This window comes from Trichomycterus rosablanca, chromosome 11 (assembly GCF_030014385.1).
Source record: "Trichomycterus rosablanca isolate fTriRos1 chromosome 11, fTriRos1.hap1, whole genome shotgun sequence".
NCBI classification, from domain to species: Eukaryota; Metazoa; Chordata; class Actinopteri; order Siluriformes; family Trichomycteridae; genus Trichomycterus; species Trichomycterus rosablanca.
The window spans coordinates 35,395,937-35,419,534 of NC_085998.1; the positions used below are offsets into that span (position 1 = coordinate 35,395,937).

General features: G+C 39.2%; 1 protein-coding gene across 2 annotated transcripts in view; it reads right to left on the bottom strand.

Moving 5' to 3' along the window:
• cmip (c-Maf inducing protein) overlaps positions 1-23,598 on the bottom strand; it is a 43,754-nt gene that overhangs the window by 10,589 nt on the left and 9,567 nt on the right. For both annotated transcript variants that reach the window (XM_063004277.1, XM_063004278.1), the window contains exons 2-10: positions 10,487-10,612; positions 10,184-10,234; positions 9,071-9,232; positions 8,259-8,300; positions 7,325-7,387; positions 4,660-4,740; positions 4,453-4,556; positions 3,276-3,380; positions 1,073-1,411 (exon numbers count right to left, since the gene is read on the bottom strand). In XM_063004277.1, the coding sequence (XP_062860347.1) occupies positions 1,073-1,411; positions 3,276-3,380; positions 4,453-4,556; positions 4,660-4,740; positions 7,325-7,387; positions 8,259-8,300; positions 9,071-9,232; positions 10,184-10,234; positions 10,487-10,612 (1,073 nt within the window). The remainder of the gene's footprint in view (positions 1-1,072; positions 1,412-3,275; positions 3,381-4,452; positions 4,557-4,659; positions 4,741-7,324; positions 7,388-8,258; positions 8,301-9,070; positions 9,233-10,183; positions 10,235-10,486; positions 10,613-23,598) is intronic.

Genomic DNA, 23,598 nt, shown 5'->3' on the forward strand with positions numbered 1-23,598 from the left:
ATAGCTAAAAACTGATTGATCTATATATTTGGTCAGGCTTAACTTCACTGCCTTCAAATTTAAACCAACACACTATAAGGCCAAAAGAATGTAAACACCTGACAAGAAGACATGGGTTTGTTGTAGATATGTAAATATGTAAATATGAGGGGTGGGTCTGTGGGGAATTTGTGCATATTCAGTAAGAAGAGCATTTGTGAGGTTCATCACAGTCAAGGTTCCAATTAATCCCAAAAGTGTTTATTGGAGGTCCATCCCACTTTTAGGAAGGAAGGGGGTTGTTAACGATGAATACTAAAACAACAAAATACCTGCTCTATTTGGCTGAAACATTTTGTACTCAGGCGATTTAGTCATTTTTCTTATTGCTACTATTGCACTTTTAATAAACAACAGCAGTGCCGTTTTATAGTGCACTGTATAGCAGGGTTTTATATCGTCCCACCTGTCATATCAAGAAAAATAAAATGACTATACCTGAAACTAAATCTGCTACAGCCAAATAAATAAATACTGAATAAATGAATATGAAAAGAAGCATAACTCATTTTAAATATTAAATACTGTGTAATTACCATTGCACTTACAGTAAACAAGAACACATCTGTTATTTGACTGAACCTGAGGATGCTCATTTTTTTTAACAGATTAAGGAAGTACCGGACAACCGGAAACATATAAGTCTATAATGAAATTGAATTCTAATAGATTCTGATTTAATGATTCAGTTTTCAAAACACAGGTTTTAATTTATGAGGTTTATATATTACAAACACCAAGTGTAGCACTTTAGCTACATGTTCACTCAACCTATGGAAGTAAAAACAAAAGCTTGTGCACGACTGGTGATTTAAAGTATGTAGCTCTATTATTGGTGAAGATGCATTAAAGCAAAACACCACCCTTATTTATTTATGGTATGGTATTACCAATAATAATTTTGGGATTGTATTTGACTACTTCTTGAGAACATCCATTCCTAGTCTGCCCTCGCTAAAATACAAAGTCCTTGACGTTAATGTATGAGGACACACGTTTTGTCATAAACAAACACAGAGGCAAGGACACTCACAGCATCTTGAGGATGAGGGCAAAGCAGGCCAGCACTCGGTCAGCCTGAGCAGGGAGCTGGATGGACAGGGCACTGAGGGCTGGGCTCACCAGCAAACATTCGATCAGGTTGGGCTCACTGTCGCCCCCCGCAGGAGCCTTACGGAGTGCGGCGTTGGCAGTGTTGTTGTTGCGCTCCAACTCTACTAGAATCTCGCTGGAGTTGACTATGGAAGGCGGAGGAGGTGAAATAGTGGTGGGTGGGTTGGGACGCATTAGCCGCAGAGGCATGGGGGGCTTCCGATCGTTCTGTTGCTGGCAGCCGTTCCTGATCTCCTTTAGACTGGGTGAGTTGTCACGACTGAAAGGGAAAAATCAATGAGACAGGTAAAGCAACAATGTACACTTACTAAATACTTATTCCTGAACAGGGATGCAGTGGGTCTGAAGCCTTTTTCAGAAAAAAACATCTGTGCTTAATCAAAACAACTATCAAAGGAAGCTTTTACAGTGAGAACATGACCACCTGAACACAGACAGTACCCTCTGGCAAGGCACTGAACCTGGGTGGCATTAAGCTGTCTGACACCAACACTACCGGCTGCACCACCACGCTATTAGGCTACAACTGTAATGTAAACACTTCTGAACCTTCCCCATTTTCTTTCTTTATTACTAATGCTAAGCTGTGATGTATGATGCACTGGGCTTAAGGAACAGGCACTGGGGAAATGCCCAACGATGCAAAGCCAACTATGATCGGGATTTCCAGAGAGCATAATGGGCCCTAATCTCTGGGAGGAAGGGGTAGCAAAAATCTCCATCTGCTCAATGGACAACTGTGCCAGCTCTCACCCTGTCTAATCAGTAGCTTTAAGAGTCAGTGATCGGGCACAGTAAGTGGTTGTGAACTGGCAACAACGGCACAGAGGAAAACGTTTTGGTGTTAACAGGTTTACTGCTACAGCGAGCTGCTACTCTGCTGTTCATTGTAGATTATTTTAGCAGCTTGTAGTCCATAGCAATCTAGCTCATATGTCACAGTTAGCCATGTGTAAGATTTCGATTTTAATAGCTGAGTTTTGAGTTGCATTATCATATTCTAAATGGATTATATAAAGATATCTATGTAAGTGATTATATGTATGTATGCTTACATTAAGCATACACTAAGCTTGATAGCACTGAATGCGGGTTCTGCTCTATAGCAGGAGTCAACAAACCACTAGCCTGAACACCTGAGACCTTACGCGTGGTAATTTTTTCTTTTACTTGGCCAGCAGACAATCGACTCGACAGACTGCTAACCTAGCACTCATTACTGTCATCTGTGCGTTATTCTACCCCTAATTAATACCAATCTTTCTGTATAAACACATTTCTGCATAGTCATTAGCACATCACATATTTAGGTTAAATCCAAATGAAAGTTTCATCATTTTTGTGATGTTTGGTAGAGGCTCATAAAAAAAAAATAGTGTGCACTAGTAAAAAAAATTATTAATTGTATGTTGTTGGTATAGCACCATGAAACGAAAATGCAAAGAAATTATTTTTAAACATTATTTTCTTGAGGAGACCATTAAAAGGTTAAGGGACTGACAACATTTGTTTTTATTAAATAATTGAGATTCTAGCACTGTGCTAATTAGTTGTATACAATTTCCTGAAGTAAGTCACTCGGTTTTGGCCGCAGCAGTAAACCACACTAGCCCACTACAGCTGAGATCTGGGGTTAGAAATTCTGTGTGTGTGTGTGTGGGTCACAAGCCGAAAAAATAATTAGGTTTAAGTCAGTAAAAGGGCACTCGGTAAAGTCTGTGCCAATTCAGGTCTGCGGACCAGAAGAAGCAAATAAAACAAAACCACAGTTAGAAGAAACAAATGCAAATACTGAATTTACATGAGTGAGGTGAAATGCATAGTGAGAATGGAAATTATTTAAATGATGAGTGGGACGAAATGCCGGTGGGGAAACAACAAAGCGGAGGTTTGGGACGATTCATTCCCTAGACACAGAAAGTTAATGACAGGGTAATGGAAAATAATTCCATCCAGGTATGTCTATGAGGAGCAGGGACTCGGGGATGGATGATGTAAATGCTAGACGCAGGACTCTGAATAACAAGTGCAAAATAGCAGAGCGAATCCTCAACAACAACAGTGAAAAAAACATGACACACAAGTTGGACTTGACGTTTATAAGTTGGGGGTTTACGGCTTACCTGTTAATGAACTCCTCGTAGCAGGAATAGATAGCAGCCAGACACACGGCCACCAGGTTTGGAAGAACCCGAGGATGAGGGCACTGTCCAGTGGGGCCGTGCATGCTAAAACAGATACAGACATACATATTAAATACACATTACGACACAAACTAACATCATAAGAGATAAAAGCTCACACACACACACACACACACACACACACACAAAGGTACAGGACACAAAACGACCACACCTGCCACACAGGTCATTCGTAATCCAGAACAAACAGGGTGTGCAGGAGTATGTAAACATAAATGTGATAGGAAAGTCTGCCTGTGTACATATATAGGAATACATGCAAAAGCAAACTCAACTTATGTAAAATGTTTCCTTAAATGTTTAGTATAACTATAAAATAAACACAGTAATGTGATAATATTTTTGCCCCCATTCCTATTGCCAGTTAATCCATATTCATCACACTGATCATTATCAGAAACATGATATTATGCAAACACCACATTTTGTAAAACTTATTTATTTATTTATTTGGATTTTAACGTCATGTTTTAATCCTTTGTTTACATTCATGACAGGACAGGTAATTACTGGTTACACAAGGTCCATCAGTTCAAGTTTGTAATGTCAATTTTGTATCTCCAATTCACCTCACTTGCACGTCTGTGGGAAGGAACCGGAGCGCCCAGAGAAACCCCACGCAGACACGGAGAGAACATGCAAACTCCACACAGAAAGGACCCGGACCGCTCCACCTGGGAATCAAACCCAGGACCTTCTTGCTGTGAGGCGACAGTGCTACCCACCGAGCCACCCCATTTTGTAAAACATAATTTTATACATCCATCATGTTTGTTCCCCTTGTAATTTGTATATTTGGCTGCTTTAAGAAGTCGCTACAGCAGATTATTCTGGTTCATGTACCTGATTTGACACAGTTTTGACACCCGATCCCCTACATATTGTAGTAAATGGAAACAAAACGTCTCCATTAGGTTTTTGTTATGGCACACGACCTTAAACATTTAAATGTTGGGGTTTCTGTCTATAAATAAGTAAATATGAACATTAAAATGATATTTAAAGAGGCATATTTGTTTTGACACCCTTAGCAGACAGTGTGCTTTACTCCTATCACAGTGGATGTTTGTTCACATTCATACGTAACAGTTCTCACCTGTGAATAAACTTCTTGACTACCTCCATCCCAGCATTGAGTTCATTTAAAGCCAAAATGTACTCCTGAGTAAAGAGGCGCAGTCTGGGGCACTTCCCAAAGTCCTGTACAGAGAACAGGGGGGACAGTAGAGGCCGTAAAATGAGTTATTAATGCAAACATGTGGCCTGTGATGGACTGTAAATGCTGTAAATGGTGACCACTCACCATATTGTGTTTGAGAATTCTCTGGACCACCGGAGTAAACACTTCAATCACCACCATGGACCGGGGACGCTCACGACAGTGCTGCAGAAACAAACACACCTTCTGCATGATGTACACCAAACAAAGCCTGCAGGGTTGTTTTGTTTTTTAAATAACAGTTTTTGTACATGTTAATGGACCTGTAATTTACAAAATGTAAAAAAAAGGCATGTGCAATTGCTTTCTGCAGCCAGATGGAAGTCTTCCTTCCTTCTTTCGTCTTCCTTGTGGAATCATTTTTGAGATAATTTGAGCCTTCTTGCATACACAACACCTATAACGTCCAGTCAGGAGACTGTAATAATTATTCTAAAAGCACTTTTTAAGTAGTTTAAGGAACATTATGGATGTGTCCCTTTTGTTAAGGCCAGCATCATTTCAGCTTCAGTTTTAATTTCTTGACTGTCACATTTGCTTCCAAAATTGAACATTTATAAAAATTCCATCCTTTAATCTACCAATGCAATGTTTCCTGTCTTACCACATAAGCTTGAAGCATAATAAATTTACCTTAACAGAGTTGAGGATGAAGTTTCATTTAATAAACCAGAGTTTAGTTTTAGTTTTTGGGGGGTTTTAAGGACATTTCAGACCATAGAAATTGCATTCTAATATCTTTTCATATCATTTTAATGCGTTGTCTTTAGCTGACAATTTTTGACCTGCCTGTCAAGTCTTTACAAATGAATTAGGCCCTGGTGAGTTAATTAAGTTTTGAGCCTTCACAACTGAAGAGGTGTCCTAGATGCATGCTACATTTATTATTTTTAAGTTTATTTAATATAAGGTGATTGTACATCAGTTAGAAACAAATGGTGTATTTGTATTAGCTTGTAACTTTTACATACAATTATATTTCAAGGAATTATTACAGTCACAAAAGTGATATAGTTCTGCTTTATACATGGTTATATACTAACTGGCCACATAATTATGAACAGCATATTAATATTAAAAAAGACCCCTTAGAACAGCCTTTAAACACTGTGGATTGGATTCCAGAAGTTGTTGCAAATATTCCTTTAAAATAACAGTGTCTTACGCAACTGCTGAATATTTGTGGCTGTACATACATGCTGCAAATCTCCTGTTCTACCAGATTCCAGGATTTCGTCAATAGATAAAAATCTGGTGACTTAAGAGGAAGCAAAATCCAAGCAGATTTTATCATGATGTTCATACAACTGGTTTAAGGTAGCTTGTGCTTTATAACAGGGCACATTATCATGCTAGAAGTAGCCACAATCACTTATGTTGTTTTTGCCAAACTCTCACCCTACCATCTGCATGTTGTAGCAGAAATCTACATTATTTAGACCAGGGAGCTGATATCATACTTCAACTTTCCAGATCAGGTGAGCCTGTGCCTACTGTAGCTTCAGATTCTTAGCTGATTTTTTATTCTACTCCTGATACTTAATGTAAACATGAACTGAAGCTCCTGACCCGTGTTTGTATGATTTCATAAACTAAGCTGCTGCCACTGATTGGATTATTATATAAAAGAACAGCTGTTTTTAATAAAGTGGTTGGTGACTCAATGTAATAAAACTACAAATTACAAAAAAGGATTTATAATTTTTTTTTATAATTTAAAGAGTATTTGTTATTTTATTTGTACTCAATTAGAAAACGAAACAGAAGTAATAAATGATACTGAAATTAAAACTGTTTTAGTCAATCATGAAGTGCTGACACAGATATTTAAATGTACAAGTGTCACAGTTTCAACCTGATTTACGTAAATACCACAAACCCAGACAGTTTTTCTGCTGTACTGCTCATGTATTGGAAACAGCCCATTTACACAGACATTTCCTTATTAGAGTCTCATTCTTAAACCTCTAAATTCATGCTATATAGTTGGGTACTTTTAACATTTATTGTTTGTTTATCAGGATTTTAACGTCATGTTTTACACTTTGGTTTCATTCATGACAGGAACGGTAGTTACTCATTACACAAGATTCATCAGTTCACAAGGTTATATCAAACACAGTCATGGACAATTTTGTATCTCCAGTTCACCTCACTTGCACGTCTTTGGACTGTGGGAGGAAACCGGAGCACCCGGAGTAAACCCACGCAGACACGGAGAGAACATGCAAGCTCCACACAGAAAGGACCCGGACTGCCCCACCTGGGGATCGAACCCAGGACCTTCTTGCTGTGAGGCGAAAGTGATACCCACTTAGCAACCGTGCCGCCCCTTTTAGCATTTATTATCAGACAAAAACAAGTACAGTGTTAAATCCATGTTACTGATTTATCTACAACATTTTTTGTTCAGATGTGATGTGTATAATTTGTGTACATTGAAAAAATTGTGTACTTGTAACATTTATTAATGGGAATCGACTTTGAGGCTTTAAATAAATGTAAGTTTTAGGTGAATGGTTTTATTTTCTCAGTAAAACTATTATTTTAAAAATGACCCCGTGTTGTACTTCCATTTAATCCATAAAAAAAACTCCTATCTTTTAACTCACCTCTACTATACACACACAAAACATTCTCTATGTTAACTTGTACACTTATTGTTCCTAAGAAGTGAATAAGTGTCCAATCACTCAGCTGTGTGGGGTTTTGTAGTCTGGTAAGAGGTTGTAGTAGTGATGCACCTTACCTTACAGAAGAATTCACACAGGTCAGGGGGAGGGTGGTTGTTTTCCAGTAGAGGAGCAATCGCCTGCAGGCAGATCACACTCCTATTAATTATCTCTCTCTATCTTACACACACACACCTAAACACTACATTAAAAAAACCCTGGGACAGTAGGTAAAACAATAGGTGATCATATTTAATTAAACAGATCACAAACTAATCAACTTTATACTCTGTTGTATATACAATTGCAATCCGAAATAAGAGAATAGAATAGAGTGCCTTTACGGTCATATTTACATACTTGTTTGTAAGCTGGGTTCAAAGCAAAGGGTCAGAAATTGTACTACATCCCTGGAGCAGAGAGGGTTAAGAGCCTTGCTCAAGGGCCCAACAGTGGCTGCATGACAGAGCTGAGATTTGAACTCTCAACCTTTCAATCGATAGCCCAAAGCTCTACCCACTAGGCTCCCACTGTCCCACATAAATAACACCCCCCCCCCCCCCCCCCCCCCACCCCACCCCACCAAAGGAAATAAGGAATTATAACCCTAAACTTTACTGCAGAGCTTAAATTTGCTTTAATTGAAGTCATTCTTAGTTAAATGATTCAGCAAATGATTTTATATTTATGTTACAATTCTTTCTGCATTTTTGACAAGCCTAGCAAAGTTTGGGGAATAAAAAGGTAACAATTCATATAAATTATTTAATAAGACGAAACTTCCAAACCAGCTCAGTTTAAAAACCACCCACCCACAACACATTCCACAGTTTGAATACGTCTGCCCTGTGTTATTACACATCAGTTTAGATCATGTTTCATGTTCTATTTTCATTCATTCAACATTTTCTAAACATTAAATACTTATTTTACAGTGTGAAAACACCCCAATATGTTTATTATCTTTTTTAGAAGTAGAAGCCAAATATATATTTCAGTAAACCCACTCACCACAATGATGCTCTCATGGTCCTGGGCACTGAGGTTGGTGTTCTGAGAAGGAAGTGACACAGACGTTTTACTTTTAGCTTTGTGTTTCCCTTTTAAAGCCACACAGCAATGAATAGACAGTCGAGAACTCTGCTTCACGTCAGCCCGATCATTCTGCACTGTGCTGCTTCATCATAGTATATATCTTTATAACGATCGTGGCTAACCAAGGCTGAAACTGATTCACTTACATAATAGATGTTACGATGTGAATCTTACTGTGAAATATGTAAGTAAAATTATGTGGTTTTCTATAGTTTAAGCTAATATTTTACTTAAGAAGAAACCTTAGGTTACATCTAACAGCACACATTTCTCTTTTGGCAAAAGATCATACAGTAAATTATATTCACTGGATGTTCTTTAAACCAAACGTTTCTTCATGTCTTCATAGAGCTTGCTTTGTGCACAGGGGCACAGTCATGGTGGAACAGGAAAGGGCCTTCCCTAAATTGTTGCTACAAAGTTGAAAACAATCATTCCTTTATATAATTATTTTAATACACCTGTTGCAGCTGTTGTAGGTAAAACCCATGAGTTCAAAAATTAGGGGTGTCCCAGTCAATCTATCAGTGTGGATTGAGAAAAGCCTGAGAAATGTAAAATCTAGCCTCATGTCAAGATTTCAACAGGTAAGTAGAAACAAATCCAACACAAATGCAGTTTTTTGCTGCTTATTATGTTCAAATTATAGTTTCATTAATATTTAAATGCATTTAAATACCAAATCCTAAACAGTTTAATTTTGCTAAATGGCTGACGATAAGTTTTACCTCAGCGAGCAGAGTGGAGATGATGTGCAGAGGCGCCTGGTGGATGGACTCGTCCTGCAGCGGTGAGTTAAGAGCCATGTCCACCAGAGCTCGGATCTCCTTCAGCACCACGTCCCAGCGGCTCGGGTTATTCAGAACCTTACGGTACTTATAGATCTTTTTCTGTTTACAGGAATGGAAAATGAAGAGCTTCACACAAACTAATCATGGTAATTGACACTGTGGTGATGAGGCACTTATTCTGCCCTGCTTTTCCTGATTTATCTAGGCTTGGAACCAGCAGTGAGCGTGATTTTTTGTGTTATTTTTTTTGTCTCAATCACGCTGTTCTAACACATGCAGAATGTGACTTGCCATTGTTTTGCTGACAAAAGCAGAAATGTCTGTAATCAAAACATCTCAAGACGTCTTGATTGCAGAATACACATACAAAAATGTATTTATTATTTATTTATTAGGACACCATTGTTTAACGTAATGTTTTACACACTTTGGTTACATTCATGACAGGACAGGTAGTTACTGGTTACACAACAAGTCATCAGTTCAAGTCACGGACAATTTATTGTCTCCAATTCACCTCACTTGCACGTCTTTGTTCGTTTGTTTGTTTGGTTTTTCTAACGCCTTGTTTACTCTGTTGAGTTATTTCAAGGCAGGACCGGTTATTTGGGGCAGGAATTTATTGCGTTTATAAAAAAGTCCTCAAGTTTGTATTTGTAAGAAAGTTTATGATCATGTTTGCATTGTTTCTGGTAAAGATATTACTTATAGAGTCAGTTGTTTTCAGTCTCTCTCTCTGTTATATTTAACACATTCTTTGTACTGTGGGAGGTAACCAGAGCTCCCGGAGGAAACCCACACAGACACGGAGAGAACATGCAAACTCCACACAGAAAGGACCCGGGCCGTTCCACCTGGGAATCGAACCCAGGACCTTCTTGCTATCCACCGAGCCACCGTGCCACTCCATAAAAATAAAAAAAAGTCATATTGTAATACATCACATCTTAGTAAATATCTGGTTGGTTGGGAGTTTTACAAACCACTAGTTTTATTCACACTTTACCTGCTGTTCCACATTTACAGAATTTGATTTGTAGATTAGCTTACCTTCCACTGAAGAGAGTGAAACCACTGGTCTCGCAGATAGCTGTTGGCAGCCTGTAAACGGACACACACACACACACACATCAGTAACCTGATACAATGTGAACATTAACAGGTTTTCTTTACAACTATAGAAGCTGTCCAAAAAAAAATCTAAATGCTGGAATGCAGACCAACATCTGAAGAATACAGTACTTAAATATTGCCCTCAACTTTACACTGATTAATGTTTATAGTGGTCTATAATTCTAAAAAGTCAATTATTGTAATATGTACATGCAGATAGGTCATGCTGAAGAATAGTACCTGCAAAAGGACAGTCCCTCCAGGGACACTAAGCTGGACACAGTATTTGGGAGCGTTGTCCCAGGACAGCAGCTGCAGGTCCTCTATAGAACTGTAGGACAGCGCGTTTTCCATATAACCAGTGGGCTAAAGATACACACAGAAAAAACAGGATTCATTTCATATGCAGCCGTGTTTGTGTGTAATTTCATATGCAGCCATGTTTGTGTGTAAAATGTAGCCAAGCCGTAGCCTAGTGGTTAAGGCACTGGACTAGTAATCAGAAGGTTGCTGGTTCAAGCCTCACAACTGCCAGGTTGCTGCTGTTGGGCCCTTGAGCAAGGCCCTTAACCCTCAATTGCTCAGACTGTATACTGTAACTGTAACGTATGTCGTTTTAGATAAACGCGTCTGCTGAATGCCGAAAATTTAAATTTAAATGTGTCATCTTATGCAGACTATACACTGAGCAAGCTTGAACTGCAAAATATAAACTTACAAAATCAATAAATAAATGAAAAAACTCTTAATTCATTCTTTTTTGGTCTGATTTATTAGGAATCTGGGTGCACCGATGAGACCCGACTTCAAATCTCAGTGGTGCTATCGGCCAGCCGGGCATCTACAGACGTGACTGGCTAGGTCTGATGCCCTGACCAGGGTATACCTACCTAGTGCTCAGTGTTTCCTGAGGAAAACAGACCCTCCGCAACACTAAAGGACAATAAAATGATAGAATTATACTGTGATAAGGAACCCCTATTAAAACCCTAATTAAAAATTATGTATTTAGCATACTGACAGTAAAGCTCTTGCAATGTTCATGCAGCACTTACTGAAGCCCCTAACATGCCTACGACATTATGCATAACTGGGTAAACCAGATTACTTTAAAGATTTTAGTCACTGTATACAATAGCAGAATTCAAAAAAAGGAAAAATATTGCACAGGTGCCTCCCTAGTAATTAGCTAAATGCAACATCATTACACACAATTCTTCAGGCCTCCCAAGGAGTTTGGAGGACCCTGCTACGTCCTTCTTTGCCACTGTCTCTTTTGGCTTGCTGAACAGGGGTTTTTGGTCTGTTATTACAATTATCTGTTAATCTGTTAATAACTCAGTTTTTGGGAGCATTTGGTTTAGCTGTTGATGCGAAAGATTCTGGTGTATTTGGTATGAGGATCTAAAACCATTCAATGTAACAAATAAGCAAAAACAAAGAGGAAAAAGGAATCAAATACTCAAACGTCACTGTTCACGCACGTTCTTTTATGTGTTCTTACTCAGCAAGTTCTTTAAACACAGTGGCGTACAAATAGATTAATAATAGCACAGCTGCTGTTTTATGATTTGTAATATACAAGCCAAAGAACAGAGTGTGTGGTGTGTTTGATATTTACTTTCTGCCAAGTTAATGCTAACCGTGTATATTACACTTCTAATAATTACACTTTTAAATACATATTTTTTAGTAAATTTTAAAAGATTCAAAAAGTCACACAATATATTTCAATCACAAAAAGCTAGAGAAAACTGGACTGTTTGCATGGTTGTGTCATCACACTCAAAAGCTAATCCTAAATATGCGCCGACTTATGCCAGTCATTACAGGAAAGATTATAGACCTCCTAGTTTTTGCCACCACATGTATTCTTGGTACTGAGTTCTTTCTCTGCAAGATACAGAAAGAATGACTTCGTTTGTCCATTTTACATTCTACTACTAACAAACAGAACATGTATTTGTATGTGCTGTCTAATCATCAGTAGTTGTTTTAGCATTCACAACCAAGACCGAAATATTGAATGCAATGGATGCACATTCGACCTTTAAAATGAGCAATATGTAGTGCATTAAGTGTAATGAGCATTCTGAAATGTTCTAAGGAACCGTGGTGGCTTATTGGTTAAAGACTAGTGATGGGAAAGCTTGTTGATTCAAGTCCCACAACAGCCAAGTTGCTAATGCTGGGCCACTGGGCAATTGGTTGCACTGCACCAGTCACAACTGCAAGCCGCTTTGGATTGAAGTCACTGTTAAATGGCGTAAACGTAAATGCTTTATTTCACTCTGAAAACAGATCCATGTGGAGTGAGAACTGCTGGTTGACTCAGGGTTTTAGCGTAACCACTACGTGGTGGTAATGGATTAAAGCATTCTGTGTATCTTTGGCATTTCGTTCATTATAAACCAGCATGTACAGAGATACTTAATCATCCTGTAAAAAGGGGCAATTCGAATAAGCCTCTCCAAGTTCTCCATGATATGGAAGATGAGATGGGAGAACCCAGGGTACACCCATGGAAAAAAAAAAAACATGGTCCTTACAGAAAGTGACCAGAGATGCCATGATTCCAATGTAATGTTTGTTTGTTTGTTTGTTTATTAGGATTTTTAACGTCATGTTTTACACTTTTGGTTACATTCATGACAGAAGATACACAAGATTCATCAGTTCGCAAGGTTATATCGAACAGTCTTGGACAATTTAGTGTCTCCAATTTACCTAACTTGCATGTCTTTGGACTGTAGGAGGAAACCGGAGCGCCCGGAGGAAACCCACGCAGACACGGGGAGCACATGCAAACTCCACACAGAAGGGACACGGACCGCCCCACCTGGGGATCGATCCCCGGGACCTTCTTGCTGTGAGGCGACAGTGCTACCCACTTAGCCACCGTGCCGCCCCTCCTATGTAATGTGCAATGTGTCTTTGTTTCATGTTTATAAATGCATAACTTTTAGTGGACAGTTCATGTTGTGTGGTGATTCTCTGCTGCCGTTTTTGACATGGTGATCATGCCATACAATCACAACCTTACTGTCTAACAAACCCTGTCTCAAAAAGTAAAACCGTCGAGCATTAAAAAGTAAGGTCCACATCTTAAACAAAGTCATATTTCGAGCACTACTGTGCTTCTGTGGTTAGTTTAGCTTTACCTGAGCTGGCCGCTGATCTGAAAATGACTGTAACTGACTGTAACGAGTAAGCATTCCTGTTATTTATCACCCGGGCGTCTGCATCTCATCTTTCAGCCTCACTAGGTCCTGCCTGTAGAGCTCGTGGTCACATGGCTACAAATGTCAACAGGCTGTTCCCAGTCTCCATCTCTCTACAATAGAACACGGAAGCTGTTCCTTTATTAGCACCCCCCCCCCGCTCGGAGAGCTCGGTTACGGGCTCTTCCATTATGAGAGGCGGCCTCCCCCTGACGTTGAACAAACAAGGCTATTACTTGATTTGCGCCGTCCTCCCTGTAGAGTCACACCGAACCGCAGTTCCTGTATTTGTGTCAGGCACCCCGGACTTGTTTTTGTGTCCTGATTCGCCTCTGTCTGACATTCCCGCCCTCCCTCTGTTAGATAGTAAAACACCCTCTTCTTATATTCATACATAAGTACTTTTGTAGCAGATCGATGGATTATCTGATGGATTAGCCGCAGACATGAAATGTGCATCATCACACATGCTGCATGTGAGGAGACCGATGACCAAACAAGGGGGGAAAAAAGAACGAAAAGCAAAGAGAGAGAGACAGGTCTGTTGCAGAAGCAGTCACATCCTTAAAAAAAAAAGGATGGGGGGATAAAAAGTCAATACGTGAGTGTGGAATAAGTGTACGGCGAGGCTTGGAGCCTCTTAGCCCAGTTGTCATAGTGACAGTATCCTGAACGACAGCCTGCCGAGGTAATTCTGCTCCGGCTTCGATCTGCAGCCATCACCCTTCTCCCCGTACCCGTCTCCTCCTCTACCTTCTCTAGCGCCCTCCGTCCTCCCCGCTTCTGCCTCATCGCATCCCGTCCCTTGTTATGCTGCAATTCTTCCTTAAAGGAGCTCTTTTCACTACAGGTTGCCATAGAAACAAAGATGAAAAAGAGACATATGTTTTTCGTTGTTGCCAAGGAGATCCAGATGGAAAAAGGATGGGAGGGAAAAAAAAACAAAACACATCAGTATATTCACATGCTGTTGCAGAATATTATGGACTGGATGAACCATAAATCGATGCAGCTTTTTTTTCTCAGTAATCGGGAAATCATGAAGCTACATCAGTTATTAGTGAGTAACCATCATGGAGGGACCGACCATGACACACACATACCAAACGCTGAAAACGTAGCTGGAGCCTTCATGAAAAATAAACACACAGACACAATAAATAATGTAAAATACAAACAAAACAGAAACAACAAAAAAGTATAATGGCTCATCTGTATTTGGCTCATACTATATATATATATAGTCCATTTTATCAGCTTCACTTATAGAAGCACTTTGTAGTTCAACAATTACTGACTGTAGTCTATTTCTCTGCATACTTTTTAACCTGCTTTCACCCTGTTCTTCAATGGTCAGGACCCCCACAGGACCACTACAGAGTAGGTACTATTAACTCCATCAGCACTGCTGTGTCTTATCCACTAATACCAGCACAACACACAGTGTCAGAGTCACTGCAGTGCTGAGAATGATCCACCACCTAAATAATACCTGCTCTGTAGTGGTCCTGTGGGGGTCCTGACAATTGAAGAACAGGGTGAAAGCAGGCTAAAAAAGTATGCAGAGAAACAGATGGACTACAGTCAGTGATTGTAGAACTACAAAGTGCTTCTATATGGTAAGTGGAGCTGATAAAATGGACAGTGAGTGTAGAAACAAGGAGGTGGTCTGATCAGTGTGTGTGTGTATATATATTATAAACACAGCAAACTTGTGATATAGTGTGTTTACGTTTTCATTTAGGGTCAGCTTTTACATCGATGACCCTTCCTGAGAAAACCCTCTGTATTTTTACCCAGGCTTGGAGCTGGCACTAAAAGTGCACTGACCTCCCAATGGCTAGACGTAGCCATAACCAATTCTGTTTAGGTAAATGCCAGCCGGCCGATAGCACCGTTGAGATTCAAACCCTGGACCTCAGCAGTAGTTGGCTGGTACATTTTACCGCTGAGCCACACAAGCATGCTTGTGTTTCTACACTAATGGTGTTAATATTTTGCATCGTGCTCATAACGACACAGATGTTGTCAGGATGAGCTTTCATACAGAGACTTGATTCATCTCTATCTGACACTGTATTCAGAATGCAGAACTGGTGTTGCTCAGTGTTTATGATGATCATATTGTTCTACTTTAATCAATAAAGCATGTGTGTTTTTTTAATATGAAGCCTGGTGATGTATTTTATATTTTGATGGGATGCTGTAAGCTTGTCAGCTATCGATTAACTGTCGACCAATGTCAGTCAAAAGAAATTGGCAACACCTGCATCGTCTTCAATTTATTACAGGTTAAAAATGAGTTGCAAGACTTCTTCCCTACTGTACCAACTTTGGGTTGTAATTGTGGTTTTGTTTTTAAACACAGCCTTTGAAACGCTGCCTGACATGCACACAAATGCTGATGGAAATGCAAACAAAATGCAAATGGGATCAGGTCCAAGTGTCAAAATGTCATCGAACACGTTTGTTATAATTCCACTGAAGAGGAAAGATCAGCATAAACCACAAGCTCGGCTCGGTCGTCATGTTCCTGATTCACACCTAATGTAAACTGCAGAGCGCAGCCGAGGCAAAGTGCAAGACATAAGCAGGAATCTAAATCAACTCGGCCGTGCTGAGAGCGAACAGGTTCAATAAAACCTGATGCTCGCAGGCAACCTCGGCCAGCAATAAAATGGCTTTGTACACAGAGCGACAGAGAAAACACACAGCAGACGAGCCATTATACTTAACCTAGCGCAGATAGCATCTGCATCACTTTCGGTCTTGGCTGTGGTTATTATATAAAGCTTTTTTTTTTTTTTTTAAAGCTACGTTGCAACAATTCCATGTGGTTTACAAACACACTAGGTCATCATTTCCCATGAAAGCACCTGTGCTTACTTTAGATTTACACACGTATTTACCTTCCAACACTGTAAACACATCAGGAGTGCCGGGTCACAGTAACTAACCTTTAAAGTAACAAAGAATCTTACATTTCTAGTTCTTTTAATACAAAATAATACTTCAAACCTTTGGAGTAATAACAAATAAAAATTAGTTTTGTGTGTATCAGTGACCAATTAATCTTCCTTTATCTTTAGTTTGACCTTATTCACTGTTTAACATCTCTAAATAAATGATTGATTTCATATTTTATGACTTTCCCTAATTTAATCAAAACAACCAGGTTTAAAAAGTTGCATCAGTGTTCTTTCAGGGTCAGTTTAACTCCAGGCTGTTTTAGCTGCATAAAACCTAAATAAATCACAATATTTACACACATTTAAAAGTTGTTTTAATTGTTTTGGATACAACTCCCTAGCAGACCTCTTAGATCACAGCAATGTAAAGCTTGCTTGACTTTGGACAGTGTCACCCATGTTCTACAAGCTTTAAATTCATACCAGACCTGTTTTTTGTGGTTCTTGGTAAAGCCTAAAAACCCTTCGTAAACAAAGCCATTGCAGATTAAACTACAGGTCTGTAATACACTGAATTTTTTTCTGTACTGGTTGAAGTTACATACTTCCTTGTATGTGGTTAAATGCACCCCATAAGCACAAGTAAACCTACTACTGTTTCCTTTATGTCATGTAGTTCACCTTCCTTTCACACTTAAAAACTATTAAATATTGGTGAACCTTCACTTGACCCTCTAACAAACTGCACTTGTGTGTGGATTTGGTGAAATAAATGTATAAACCTTAATGTTTTCCACGTTTCTATCGTCAGTCACAACTGAATGACATTTGGCTGCCTGTTGAGTTTTGATCCTTGACTGTCACTATGCAAACGTGGATAAGGAAAAATAATATTAACTATTTTTTTTTTTTTTTACAGTTAACCTTTTTTAACCTTTTCTCCACCCACAGTCGTCATCAAGAAAAAAATTCTGAGCTGATTCATTTAGAAATGTGTTCTCATTAATTATAATTTCAGTTTCACACCGGCTTAAACCTGCTGCTGTCATCAATTCTGACTTGACTGGCAACATTTTTTGATTTACCAGCAGTCTCCAAAATGTATTTAGAAACACAGGAGGTGTTCTGCTACATACAGTACAATCGTTACTTAAACTCTTGGTGCATTTAAACACAGTTTAAATTCTGTTTAAGTTACCCACATCAAAATGTTAATCCACTAGAGATTTTAGGAATTATGTTCATTTGAACAGACTGATTTGTTTTTAACCAAAGAAATGACCAAATGCTTTACTTAGGTGTAAAATTATCATAGTATTTTGGGTCACTGGGTCCTGCCACATAATCCAAGTATGCTTCGACTTCATTTTCTTCAGGTCGTGATGCAGCGAATCATCACGCCATCACAAGAGCACTGTTTAACTGTTGGTGCTTAGGAACCTGCATGTATGAACAGTGTTTTATGGACAGCACACTAGAAACACCAGCATAAAAGCTTAACAAATGAACTTCAAATGCACACGTAAGCATGAACTACTAACATTTACAATAAATAAAAAAACTAATGAAAACCAGTGTCAACTACTTTTATTATTAAATTTAATAATAAATATTAAAATACCCAGAAAATGTTAAAAATCATAATATGTATGTATATTTCTAAAAAGCAGTTTTCTTAAAAAACAAAGAGTACAAGTGGGTAAACTTTTCCAACAGTGCATCGCATGACCTACAATAACCTGTGGCTGAATTCGCTGTCATTTCCAGAAAAACTACAGCAGTCTCAGTTTCAGAACGATTGTAAATAGACGAGAGTCTGTGTAGAAATGTCAGCCGAACAACACCGGGCCTGAAGAAAGCTTGGAAAGAACTTAACATCCAAGAAAAAGTGGTGACAATAATGGTGATTCTTTACAAAAAAAAAAAGGCAAGAAAAAATATATATGTTTGTTCCACGTGAATTTATCAGTGCAGTAGAAAAATGAACTAGGGCTTCAACAACCGACTGATAAAATCTATCAAAATGTTATAATCAGTTAGTCTATGATAAATTTCACTTTCTGTTGTAACTTTAAAGCTCCGTTAGCACCTTTAGTTCATTATAAAGTTTTTGTTTGTATTTCTAATTTCTTTCTGAAAATGTTTTAATGTGTTTAATATGTTGATCTTGAACTGTTAAAATCTTGATATTCAAATAAGTTTAAGTTATATGGACAGTAATACATCACAAACTTTTACACACATTTAAATGTTGTTTTAATTGTTTTGGATAGTATCTCCCTAGCAGACCTCTTAGACCATGGTAATGTAAAGCTTGCTTGACTGTGGACAGTGTCAGTCATGTTCTACAAGCTTCTAATTTCCTGTTTTTTTGTGGTTCTTGGATTACATATTAACATTTTCTGAGATTAAGTTATCTGGACAGTAAAACATCACAAGTGGTGTATGTGGTTGAGTGGCCTATAGGGCATCTCGTATAAATGATTTGGTTTAATCAGTTTTTGAGACAGAAGTGTAGAGCAGTCATTTATTTTGTGATGTGAGTAAATATAATAAATTGTAAAGAAATACCAAATGCGCCAGCTCACCCGTGTCCTCAGCTGAGTTTTTTTTATTCATGTACAAATGACTAAATAACTTTTTTAATATATGGTTGAAACCATGTGGGAACCACTTGTGTGCTGCTCTTTAAAAGTGGATAAACAGTGATGGGGGGGGATGTATATATACACCGATCAGCCATAACATTAAAACCACCTCGTTTCTACACTCACTGTCCAGGTGGACCTTGTACTAGATACTAGGTAGGAGTGTGGAGGAAGAGTGGACAGTGAGTGGACATGGTATTTAAAAACTCCAGCAGTGCTGCTGTGTCTGAGCCACTCATACCAGCACAACACACACTGACACACCACCACCATGTCAGTGTCACTGCAGTGCTGAGAATGATCCACCACCTAAATAATACCTGCTCTGTGGGGGTCCTGACCATTAAAGAACAGCATGAAAGGGGGCTAACAAAGTATGTAGAGAAACAGATGGACTACAGTCAGTAATTGCAGACCTACAAAATTTTCCTATATGGTAACTGGAGCTGATAAAATGGACAGTGAGTGTTATGGCTGATCGGTGTAGTTACTAGTAAGATGTCAGTAACCGGTATGCCGAATACTCTCTGCCGAAAGCTCTGATATTGATAAAGAAAATGGAAAAACAGACTCAGCACTTAGGATTCTGGTCTAGCAATCGTAGGGTTGCAAGTTCACATCCTGCTTCTACCGAGTTTCCACTTACAGACTTGTGAGCAACGTCCTTAACCTTTAAATGTCAGTAGCTTTAAATAAAAGAATCTGGCAAATGAATGAATGTAAACACAACTTCATCATGTCTAGAATATGTGTCACTAGTGTTCAGTAACTGTTGATCTGATGACTGATGTATGGTGACCTGAACAACAAAGCAGAAAACAAGGTAAGAAAAAGTCTAGACTCTAAACCCTGTATTTTAGGTTCTGGAGGCAGAGGTCTCGCCAGGACAGAGCTGGTTCAGTCCTGCGGTGCAGAAATTTTCAGCTGCTCATATGATGGAGCATGAGGAAGCTCATGTAGTCTGCGTGCCATATGATCAGCTGAGGTTTCTCTGACCACTCTTTATTTATGCTTTCAGTCTTTCAGATCTAACTTAAATGATTCACAAGTTTTATGCAATTCACACAATTAATATACATGTTAGTAGAGTTTGGTCCGACCAAACTTTGGGTGTAGTTATATGATATTCGACTTCTCTCTGACTAAACAGTTGGGTTATTCTTTACAAAGTCAATAACATTTGAAACCAATTCAAACATGACTCGAATACAGAAGCTGATTTTTACGTTCTCCTGAGGACCAACCAGGCCCAGACCTTCAAGGTGAAGTCAGTGATTTTAGTCAGAAAACATTAGAGAGCGAATAAACTTGAGTTGAGTTTTAAACCTGTTAGTTGTTAACTAAAGAAAACTCTGTTCCTCATAAACACTGACCACCTTGGTCGTTGTTCAGGGAGGGTGTTGAAGGGGGGATTCCTCATAACTAATGCGATTACGATCTCTGCTGGCTGATTGATGGTGCCTGCACAGAGACGGGGATAATGTGTTGACCAGAGTGTGTCTCTCCGTGCACAAAGCTGATCCACATATGAACTCGCCTCGTGCAGGTGAAAAGATGCAGTCGGCTACTGCACACGAGTCGGAGGCGGCGTGTGTCAGTTTCGCTCTCCTCAATCAGCAGTCGAGATCAAGTGAGTAGAGAGGAAGCGTACTGCAGCTGGGTAATTTGATATGACCAAACTGGCAGGAAAATTGGGGGAAAAATGCAAAAAAAAAAAACAAAAAAAAAAAACTGACCACTGCTCATGTAAACAAACGAGCAAATTATTAAGTAAATCAACAGAACAAAAAAGAATGAACATTAGCCCTCGTTAGCCCACCAAGACAGAGACCCGAGTATGAGTCTCAGTGGTGCTTCCAGCCTCGTTGGACACTTTATACACACAGTTGGACGGGTCTGGGGGAGAAAAGGCTGGATGTCAAGTCACCTTTGACTTTACTTTCTGGTAGCTGAAGCACTGGTAGTAGTGGAAAAAAAACAGATAGCATAGCGTGTTCCCTATACTTTTTTAAGGTTTTGTGTAGGAAACTGACACTGGCCAACGGTCCTCAACCAACGGTCCTCAACCAACGGTCCTCAACCAACGGTCCTCAACCAAACGGTTCTCAACCAACGGTCCTCAACCACCGGTCCTCAACCAACGGTCCTCAACCAACGGTCCTCAACCAATAGGTCCTCAACCAACGGTCCTCAACCAAACGGTTCTCAACCAACGGTCCTCAACCAACGGTCCTCAACCAACGGTCCTCAACCAAACGGTTCTCAACCAACGGTCCTCAACCAACAGTCCTCAACCAACAGTCCTCAACCAATAGTCCTCAACCAAACGGTCCTCAACCAACGGTCCTCAACCAACGGTCCTCAACCAAACGGTCCTCAACCAAACGGTCCTCAACCAAACGGTTCTCAACCAATACTCCTCAACCAACAGTCCTCAACCAATAGTCCTCAACCAATAGTCCTCAACCAAACGGTCCTCAACCAACGGTCCTCAACCAACGGTCCTCAACCAAACGGTTCTCAACCAACAGTCCTCAACCAAACGGTTCTCAACCAATACTCCTCAACCAACACTCCAGCGTGTTTTAATGGGGACAACATCGAACAACAAAAGGGGAAAATGAAAAACCATGTATAATAATTAAGAAAACAAAAAATATATAATCAGAAACGGCTTGATCTTCAATAACATCCACTAGCAATAGCTATCAGTCAGACAAACTGTGCTGATACATCTATGTTTCTTCTATCAGATAAATGATTTATAATGTGGTTTTGCTAACCCTGAATATGGTGTTAGTCAACATCATATGCTCACAGCACAAAATAAGTCAATTACCAGAGTGCAAAATGTGATACTGGGTGTTTTAGGCCAGAATTGGTCCCAGTACCAGGATCAGATCATTAAATCTCTAGTGCGAACTACAATACATTCATGTGTATGTATATGTATATGTACATGTATACAGCTGAAAGTCTTTTAGCCATCCCATTTCTACATCAGTTCATTTAAGAAGTCAGGCACTGATGCGAGAAAGGCTGGCTCACCATTGACTTTCTAATTCATCCCAAAGGTATTCATTAAGGTTGATGTGAACTCTCTGTACAGGCCACAATGTTTCTCCAGACCCGACTTATCAAAACATGTCTCTACGGCCCACACTTTGTGCACAAACGTTCAGTTACTCCGGCAGCAAAAAAAAAAAAACCTTGCGCTCCCAGATGTGTTCATAAATAAAATGTGTATAAAATAAACTTTTAGCTACATCAACAGAATATTACATGGACCTTTTGTACGGGAACATTTTAAACAGCTGCTGTGTTACTAACAGTCAGAAAACAAAATTACCGAAACCCGTCCATCCCTGGTTCACCCTGCAATCCTAAAAAAAGCTGCTACGCTTCTTCTGTAAATATTTGTACACCGCACCAGATAAATAGTTTCTCATTAAAATAACACAATCCTCTTTTGGTCCAGATGAAACTGTTGTGTGTCGATGTTCCGAATGAATAAACTTGTTCCTTCTATCCATGTTAAAATAGCTTGAAAAGGGAAGGATTGGTAGAACGAGTCTTTGAAGAAATTTCATGAAAGAGTGACAGGAAGTGGAAAATGGATTGTTATTAAGCAAAATACACATCTGTCTTACAGCTTAATGAAAAGGTTGAGTCACATCGTTCGTATCGTTCAGTGAGATCAGATTTCAGAAGGACACACCATGTACACTAGCTTAGAAAAATAACACTGGCTTTGTTTGACTGAAGAGAACACCGTATGCCTTAAAGTGTGTGGACACGTATTCTTTTAACTGACCATCATTTCCTGACGGTTAACTATTTAATGACAAGCTTATAGTAACCTATTAAACATTAAACACACCACTGGGACGTATATCAACAAGGCTCTGTGCTTCAATGGATAAAAAAAAACAGCTCAACCTAGCAGACGTAGCAGTGACGTTAAACTGTACCATAAACATAAACAGGATGACCAGAAAAAAGTCCAAAATTAGAATTCATGTTTTCAAAAAGAAACCATTTTGTCCATTTTGAGGCATGACCAACTAAAAAGGCCAATCAAATACAGTAATACAGCCGGCATGTCAAAGCTAAAGCAACGAATTCCAACTCTGGTTGACCAAACACGCCATAGGTATATAACCGACGTCATCAACGTGTTGTGTAAACACGGGGCGATGCGTAATACACTCCTCGTGTATAATTTAAACACATTATAGTTTTCTAGTTTGATTTAGAATTGACGTAATGGACTGCTCAAACTGTCAGATTTCTATATTCACCAATCAGCCATAACATTAAAACCCCCTCCTTGTTTCTACACTCACTGTCCATTTTGTAGTTCTACAATTACTGACTGTAGTCCATCTGTTTCTCTGCATGCTTTGTTAGCCCCCTTTCATGCTGTTCTTCAATGGTCAGGACTCTCCCAGGACCACTACAGAGCAGGTATTATTTAGGTAGTGAATCATTCTCAGTAGTAGTGACACTGACATGGTGGTGGTGTGTTAGTGTGTGTTGTGCTGGTATGAGTGGATCAGACACAGCAGCGCTGC